This window comes from Etheostoma spectabile, chromosome 16, assembly GCF_008692095.1.
Source record: "Etheostoma spectabile isolate EspeVRDwgs_2016 chromosome 16, UIUC_Espe_1.0, whole genome shotgun sequence".
NCBI classification, from domain to species: Eukaryota; Metazoa; Chordata; class Actinopteri; order Perciformes; family Percidae; genus Etheostoma; species Etheostoma spectabile.
Genome location: NC_045748.1, coordinates 17,871,963 through 17,881,216, shown reverse-complemented (window position 1 = coordinate 17,881,216; position 9,254 = coordinate 17,871,963). Strand labels below are relative to the sequence as shown.

The 9,254-nt window shown below is 37.9% G+C and overlaps 1 protein-coding gene across 10 annotated transcripts in view; it reads left to right on the top strand.

Moving 5' to 3' along the window:
* Positions 1–9,254, top strand: part of znf618 (zinc finger protein 618) — a 37,603-nt gene that overhangs the window by 11,382 nt on the left and 16,967 nt on the right. For 7 of the 10 annotated variants that reach the window (XR_004335637.1, XR_004335639.1, XR_004335635.1 and 4 more), the window contains exons 4-8: positions 1,630–1,707; positions 1,960–2,004; positions 2,270–2,320; positions 7,121–7,210; positions 7,726–7,806. Coding sequence is in view for 2 of the 10 variants with exons in the window: in XM_032539588.1 (XP_032395479.1) it covers positions 1,630–1,707; positions 1,960–2,004; positions 2,270–2,320; positions 7,121–7,210; positions 7,726–7,806 (345 nt within the window). In the remaining 8 variants the exon portion in view is untranslated. The remainder of the gene's footprint in view (positions 1–1,629; positions 1,708–1,959; positions 2,005–2,269; positions 2,321–7,120; positions 7,211–7,725; positions 7,807–9,254) is intronic. The other 3 variants (XR_004335640.1, XR_004335636.1, XR_004335641.1) reach the window with 2 other exon arrangements.

Below are 9,254 nucleotides of genomic sequence, written 5' to 3'. Positions count from 1 at the left end.
TGTTTCATCTTCTAAGAAGACAATCCTCCACCTTTAAACATGACTGAGCCTCTGACATGGAAGATTACTGTGAGAAAAGGTGACTTTCTCAAGCATGTTTAAGGCTTAAGCATGGATTGACTATAACATAAAAACCTCAGTAGACAAAGCACTTAATTAAAATTTGTGTGTAACGAATACTGTATATTAGGACTGTAACGATATGCAAAATAAAACCGAAATCGCGACACTCAACTCCACGAACCTGTGTTGCGGAGGCAAAATCGCGACACACCCCTTCCAACTCCCAGAGTTATCCTTCCCGTCCAGATTCAATGCTATCACATCTTTGAATTACTACTAGTATTAGTCCTGTTGGTGCCTTACTCCCGTTTTGTCTGGTTAATTTAGCTAACTGTAAAGACGGCTAAAAGCGGAAGGGGGCGCACGGGTAACGCTAACGGAGGTGTAACTACGAATTCTGACGCGGGTGACTGGGTGTGTTTCCCGGCGGTTTAGTTAACGGCCGTTAGTGTCCTTAGCACCAGAGTTAAATAGCTAAAGGCTGACCGGGATGGCTTCTAGCAGTCTGGGGGCCGACTGTCGATGTGTCCCCCGGGCTGTTGTCAGCTCTCCTCCCGCTTGAAGCCCTGAAGCCCCGGGAGAGTGAGGCAGAAAACAGAGGTGTGCTAGCTAGCTAAATTAACATTAGATTAATCGTCTATCTATACAGTTAACGTTACTGATGAATTTGTGGGTTGGCCTAGTTGTTAACCGTTGTCAAAACAATCATACTGAAAATAACAGCATGTTGAACGGTGTCGTAATCTTATGTTACCCACCAAGAATTACATTAGCATTAGCTAGCTACTTGTCAACCAGCAACTTTACTGTAGACACCAAGGCACTTTTCCTCTTCGTTTTCCCTACAGGTTGGGAGCGTAATTGTCCATTACTGTTTCCATTACCATTATTCTTATGTCTCATTCCAACGAGTTTATTAACGCTAATCACTGAAACGATTTTGGAAACATTATTTTAATGTACAAAAGAATCTTCAATCGATCAATATTGAAATCAACCAATCAATAAATAAGGTACGTTGTATAACTGTCTTGAAAAGTGGGATGTAATCAATGACAAAACAATAATGTAGATGCAGATGGATCAGATACCCGCTGCCTTCAGATGGCTGTAAATAGAGTCACCAATGTACAGAAAATATCTTCAAGTAATAATTGCTGCAGAGCTCATGAGTGCTATAATAGCTTACATGTAAATACAAACAAACATTAAGCAATGTATTGTCAAAGTTTAGAATGCTTATGATAATATGGTGATTTGGGGCTAAAATCATGTATTTCCTTATTGCTAAATCAAAATTGCAATCTGTTATTTTATTGGGTGGGTCATTAACTGCAGGCACAATACACAGTAAGCCACGGTTTCTGTGGTGATCCTGAATCAGTGTGGTTCCTTGAAAAAAAAACTTTTTCCTGAATTTTTTTTCTCCTGAATTTCTAATCTGGGAATAATACCCCCCTCCCCCTAGCTCCATTTCTTTTCCTACAATGCCCCTGATAGGCTGTCATATACTCCTGATGGTGCTGTCACTTTGTTTTTCTGAAACTGTTTTGAATTTTCATGCAGGTTCCTATGTATGCGGGGTATGTGGGAAGAAATACAAATATTATAACTGCTTTCAGACACACGTCAGGGCACACAGAGGTAAGACACTTTTATTACGTATTTATTGTCTTTATGAAAAGCCTAAAAATAATAACTGACTGGCGGCTGTGTTTTTCCTCTCTTGACAGTATGGCCCTAAAATTATTCACTTCCTCTAAATGAGTAATGCATGTCCTGTTTTGGCTAGGAATTGTTTTATTGTAGTAATGTGAGATAGCAATGTTAGCGCCAGTCAGAAGCTATTCAGAGATTTATCTAAGGCCAACTGTCTCCCCTTCTTTTTTACTACAGAATCAGATAGCATGATTGCAGATGGTCTACCCCAGACACCAAACAGTGAGTACACTTTTGCTCATCTAGTGAACGCACTCAAGTTTATAAGCATGCCAGCACAAACTGTTTATTTCATACCTGGCTCATTTAACAGACGTGAAATGTTGTTTTACTAGATAAGTGTCTTTTAGATTTTTACAAAGCTGTCTTAAAACAATCCACACTTAAAACGCAACTTATAACTAAAGATACCTTTGTCTCTGTGTGACTTAGCTGGCTAAAAGCCATATTATTTACCCTCATTGTCCCCCTCCCTCTCTCCCATCAGTCTTGTCTCCTCACTGTAGCCGCCTTCCCATAGGTGACATCCTAATACCAGGTACCTATAAGGAAACATCAACATATTTCTGGCACAATCATGTCATGTGTGGACACAATGTTCTGACTATCACAATGATTTTTTCTGACATCAGTTCCTCTTTTTTAAGTGAGAGGAAACCTGATACTACATATACAAATAAATGGCAGGTATAGGGATGTTGCCCTTTTAATTGCATTGTAGATCAGCAGGGCCTGTATTTATCAGGCATCTTAAAATCATTCCCATGAATCACGGTGAAAGTTTGATTAAGACTAAAAATACTCCTACCTCAGAGTAGTACTTGAGAGTTATTTATAAAGCTTCCTACACACACACACACACACACACACACACTCAGCAATCATTACATGAATGTGCACATCGCTTAAAGGCAGCACTATCAACATGGCAGGAAGAAAGAGCAATCATCCTGATGCAGAAAGAACAACAGTCACTTTTTTATTTTAACTGTATGAGGAATACAAATCCAGTGCAACCAAAAGATCTGTGACAATGTTAATTAGTAGGCAAGTAAGGCTCCTGGAGGGGAAAAAAAAAGATAAAACAAACTAAAGGCAAATTATAACCTATATTAGTAGCAATTGATTTATTATAGAGAAATACATAGACATATTTTCCCGAAGAATTATAATTAGTTCTACATGTCTGTGATCTGTGTATAAAGCTCAGGTTTAGGGCAGCACTGTGAAGATATGAAATTATTGTAACCTTGACTGCTTAACACCAGACTTTTTCGTAATGATTGGTTACTAAAGCAACATACTCTGGATCATTGCAAGTCTGCATATTAAAACAAACTGAGGACCATTAAGCAAGACCATAAGCCGGGATTTTCCAGTTAGTATGGGTTGTAAAATATCCCTCTGTTGAAGAAGTGTGGGTGAAGGAGAATTAAAAAAAAAAAAAAAATATGGAGGAGACAACACAGGCTGTTTGTGTTGTGGAGTTCTTGGACTTGAAAATAGTATTTTGGGAGTCCAGCTAGAACAAACTTTCTGTAGTTCTGACAAAGTGGGTGTTAAGAACAAAAACAGCCTTATGTTTAAAAGAAAGAAAGAAAGAAAGAAAAGAAAGCAATACATACAGTGGGGCTCGAAAGTTTGGGCACCCCAGGTAAAAATTTGTATTATTGTGCATAAAGAAGCCAAGAAAAGATGGAAAAAAATCTCCAAAAGGCATCAAATGACAGATTAGACATTTGTACAATATGTCACAAAAAGTTAGATTTTATTTCCATCATTTACACTTTCAAAATAACAGAAAACAAAAAAATGGCATCTGCAAAAGTTTGGACACCCTGCAGTTGATACCTTGTAAAGTTTGGCAAGTATCACAGCTTGGAAACGCTTCTTGTGTCCAGCCAATAGTCTTTCAATTCTTGTTTGAAGTACTTTCGCCCATTCTTCCTTCCAAAAGTCTTCCAGTTCTTTGAAATTTCTGGCAGGTCTGTCACGCACTGCTCTTTTAAGGTCTATCCATAGATTTTCAATTATGTTGAGGTCAGGAGATTGTGAAGGCCATGGCAAAACCTTCAGTTTACGCCTCATGATGTAATCCACCGTGGATTTTGAGGTGTGTTTAGGATCATTATTCATTTGTAGAAGCCATCCTTTCTTTAACTTCAGCTTTTTCACAGATGGCATCAAGTTAGCCTAAATTTGCTGAAATGTTATTGAATCAATTTTTCCTTCTACTTGTGAAATGTTCCCTGTGCCACTGTCTGCAATGCAACCCCAAAGCATGATTGATCCACCCCCATGCTTAACAGTTGGACATAGGTTCTTATCATTAAATTCTGTGCCCTTTCCTCTACAACTGTACCTTTGCTCATTCCGGCCAAAAAGTTCTATTTTAACCTCATTGGTCCAATGCATCAGGCTTGTCTATATGTTCATTTGCAAAGTTCAAACGCTGATTTTTATGGTGAGCACTTAGAAGAGGTTTTCTTCTGATAACTCTTCCATGAAGACCATATTTGTATCTCTTTATAGTGGAATGGTGTACCACAACTCCAGTGTCTGCCAGGTCTTTCTGATGGATTTTGCAGTCAAACGTGGGTTTTGACTTCCTTTTCTCACAATCCAGCGAGCTGTTCTGTCTGATATTTTTCTTGGTCTTCCAGATCTTGCTTTAACTTCCACTGTTCCTGATGACGGCCATTTCTTAACTACATTCTGAACAGAGGATATTGGCATCTAAAAACGCTTTGCTATCTTCTTATAGCCTTCGCCTGCTTTGTGAGCGTCAACTATTTTCAGTTTCAGTTTTCTAGACAAGCTTAGAAGAAACCATGGTGCTGATTGTTGGGGCAAGGTCAGATAGTCTGGGCTTTAAAACCTTAAGATTGACATCACCTGGTCTTTCCAGACGATGATAGAGAACAATCCATGACGCCTCAGTCTCAGCTTTCCAAGGGGGCGGTGCACTATAAACTTTGCAGGGTGCCCAAACTTTTGCAGACGCCATTTTTTTGTCTTCTGTTATTTTGAAAGTGAAATGATGGAAATAAACTTTTTGTGACATGTTAAATGTCTAATCTGTCATTTGATGCCTTTGGAGATTTTCCTGGGTGCCCGAACTCTCGAGCCCCACTATACATAGCCTACTGTACACACACACACCACACACACACACACACCCCACACACACACACCACACACACACACCACACACACACACACACACACACACACACACCAACACACACCACACACACACACACAGGGTATATAAAAGTGTTGGTGAGGGTGTGCCACTTCAGGTACCAGTGAGACAATCAAATGCAATAGGATTTAGTTTGATTTATGGATCATCCATCTATTTGAACATTTAACAAAATACTAAACAGGGTTTATACTATGAGGCAGGAGTTTACAATTCTAGAATGTTATCACCTTCTCATACTTTATTGGCCAATTCAGTATACACTATTAGCAATAGATATACCCTGATTGATTGTGACATAAAATATAAAATGGATTTTGCATTTTCAGTTTTGTGAAATTGGCAGACCTAAACATGAAAATGCAAACTGTCCTTTGACATTTAAACATGTGAAATATGTCATGGTTTAGGTGCTTATCAAATAAAAAATGCATTTTAATATGAATAATTTCTGGATTTACCGGGCTTTTTTTCAGAAATATTTCATAGCCATAAAAAGCTGTGGGCAAGAAGATATGAAATATATATTTATTAATACATCCAAATCAGAGGACATTAAAGTTGCTGTAGCTTTATTTTTTATTTATGAATGTCCTCACCTATGCTTGGAGCAATGATGTTATTTGAGTTTTAATTACACTGGCAAATGCCAGGAACCTACCAATTTGTAGAAAATAGTTTTAATCATGTCAGCTAGTGGGGGAAATGTATGTACGCATGGTATTGGAGCCTTTAGGGGTTATAAATGCAATTACAGTTAGACACCCCAATAATCACTTTTGTAGCTGTATGTCTTTGTTGCCAATTAAGCGCAAATTGCATAAACCGTTTTTCTTTTTGAAGAAACTGGTTCTTTTAACTCAACTGAGATGGCTTTTCTACGCCCCCTTTTTTCTTTAGACTTAAAATCAGGGCAGAACAGAATAAACATATAGTGTACAATATTTAAATACATATTTGTAATACCTCAGGGATTCTGCCAAGAATGCAGCTGATTGAATTAACAGAATCAATCAGAATAGACTGAAGAAAGTTTAGAAGTTGATGCTCTGCTGCTAAATGGTTAAACATTTGTCACATGGGTGTGTAAGGTGAGGGGCCCTCTGCTGGGGCAACATCAGTTTGGCATATTATTGTGGAGAGAAGACTAAACCTCAACCAACTGGAGATAGGAGGTTAGAAATTGATTTTGTCTTCCAGTTGCTCTATGCCATGCTGTTTATGCAATAGACTGGCTTTTGACAAAATTAACAGAACAAGTTATCTGCATCCCTTATATCCTTTCACTCACTTAGCCCTCGACAGAGTTGGCAAGAAATGGCAATATGAATGCACATTAAAAAAAAATTATGTTGATGATTTGGGTCATAACGAAAGTTCAGTTTGGTATTCCAGTTCAAAAAATCAAGTTTGAACATGTTTTAGCAGTTTGTACAATTTGACAAATTTCAAATAAAAATGCAGGGACAATTTACCATTTAATTCTTAAGAACTCTACTTTATATATATATATATATATATATATATATATATATATATATATATATAGAACCTTTTCTATGAATAATAACCTTTTCTATGGCTTTCTCCCCAGGGATTTATCTGCCTGTTTCTCTTGTTTATCTAATCTAATTTAGCCTACCTCTCTTTGTCTGTCACAATGCAATCAAAGTTTGTCCTGTGTATTTTAATATCATTTGTTTATTCATTTATCAATTCTTCTAATGCCTAATGACTATAAACTAATATAAATTTAAAGAAATCTGCCCCTGTTTCTATGTCACAGTGATATACTGTCCTGCAAATTAGGGGACATATTAAACTGCTGTGTTTTGGGGCTCACTTGGTTAAAGTGCATTCACTGTACCTGCAATTGCTCCTTAAGCCGTATCACATATGGCCTTCTCCCCTCTTCTGTTAAGAATACCACTCTTAACCTTGTTGATAAAAGTGCTATTGAAATAAAGTTTATAAGTTATTATCTGTACTGTAAACTGTGCAAAGTTTTACTTTTTTATTTATTTATTTTTAGGTTATTTAGGTAACTCAGTTTACAGTATAAAATACTGGTTGACAGTAATATCCAGTGTCTTCATAAACAATGCTGGTCTCTTTTTGTCTGTTAATCTGCAGATAGCTTCCGTTACTCCTGTGACATCTGTGGCAAGAAATATAAATACTACAGCTGCTTCCAGGAGCACCGTGACCTGCATGCAGTTGATGGTAACCAGGACTTTTTTGACAATTTGCATGACAATTAATTTTTTTCTTTGAAACTCCAAGACTTGATCTGAAAAGCCATTTATAAGTGAACTTTCTCTTTCACAATGTTCCCTCACAGCAGAGTCTCTACTTCCTGCAGCAGCACCAAAAAAATGAATAGAAAGAGGAGTAGATCAGCCTTTTGCAAAAAAATAAATACAAAATACACTATTAAAGGAGCAATGGCCTGACTCTAATAATAGTCTAGGTAGGTGGTGAAAAATAGGTGAAGAAGTGTGTATTTCTAGTTCTCACATTAGTGGAGGTAAACAACGCCCACTTTTATAGAATTGAAGATAATTCGACAAAATTCAATACAGTTCTAGTATAGCACTAACTCTAGAGTATCATTCCATGTAAAGTTATAGGAAAGAAGGTAGAGAAGGTATAAATATGTAAGTAGACAGTGGGATGCCCTTGCCACTCACCTGACAAACAAATTGCCTTTCCTCTTCTCCCTCCCCCACCTCTCTCAGACCCATATGAACAGGTAGTGTTGCCTGTGGATGGCCTTAAAGAGGAGGAGCCAGTTGAACCCTACCAGAAAATTGGACCAAGTAAGACTGATATACTTTTTTCTTTTTTTTTTAACTTAAGGCCCTGGGGGTGTGACGAATAAACGTCAGGAAAATGTGAACTATCTACCATGGTGGGGGGAACAGTTTTGGGTCCTTCTGGGAACCTACTGAAGGGAGAAAGTGACAGAAGATGCAGTGTGAGCAGATGATAGAGAGCGATCGGAGTGCAAGAGGGTTACTGCGTCTTTTGTTACTGTATTAGAACTACACTTAAATCAACAACCAGTGAAGAAGCCAGTATGTTAAAAAGTAAAAAGCAATAGACAAATTCTCTTTTTTTGTGTTGCCTAAAATATCCCCTTTCCTATACCTAAAGTAAACATAACTAAAGTTAAGCATGTAACAGTCATTAACAACTTATAATTTCACTTTGGATCACTCTCTTAGTTGAATCAATCTTTTTTCACCATTCATCTGTGTGCGTTGGTGAGCTAGTGTAGTAGCCCAGTTCAAGACCAAAGATTCACAACGAGATGAGTTGAATTTTGCATCTACTTGCAACGCACAATTCTGTAATGTTCTTAAACCTGCCAGTTCACACCAATGGAACAAGATGGTGGAACATTTCCATAGCAACAACTCTTTGTACTTATGTCTAACTTCCTACTTTCAGGCATTTTTTGCAGGATATATAATTTGTTGTGTCTAAATATGAATGTGGATAACGTTTGATACTAAGTTGCTGTCTACAGTTGCATTTCTGGTGAGGAATCAACAAAAACGTTTTGTTTCTCTGATTTAGTGCTTTGTATTAAAGCCACTCCCTCTCTTCAGTCACTCTCTAGCTCCCTCGACCACATAACTTTACCGTGCTCGCGGGCTCTCGTTGAGCCGTCTAAAACTTTGTCATTTCGACCAGCTGACGGTTCGAAAGATAGAAATAAAACACGCACCCCACACGGAAACACACAGATGAATGGTGAAGGAAGATTCATTCAATGTAATTAAGCATTGCGTTAGTTCATGCAGGACACGGATGTCCTATACTCACTAATTTAATCATCATTCCCACCAACCACAGCCATTTTTCACATCAGATGGTCCATTTAAATGTCTCCCTATTCCTCACTGCTTCCTGCTACTCCAATGGTGCTTCACACCGCTACTGGCAAAGCTTGGCTTCACCACCCCAGCCTCCAATTTTCTGGTTTATAGTGTCGTCATAACAAGTCGGAAATTGTTTTAATGTCTTGGATTGAGCCCACTCTTGTGTACAGAGGGGTCTCGATAGCATGCACCCTGTTTCAGTTTAGCTTGCTGCTTGGCTGATCCAGGGAGCATCATTAGAACAGAGCCTTTATTGCCAAATATAACTATATTTCCATTTGTTGCAATAGATGGTTAAATCTATGACAAGATTGTTCCTGACTGAGTGCACTAAGAAAAAAAATCTAAATCTTTAATTTTTATTATTGTGTGTGTGTGTG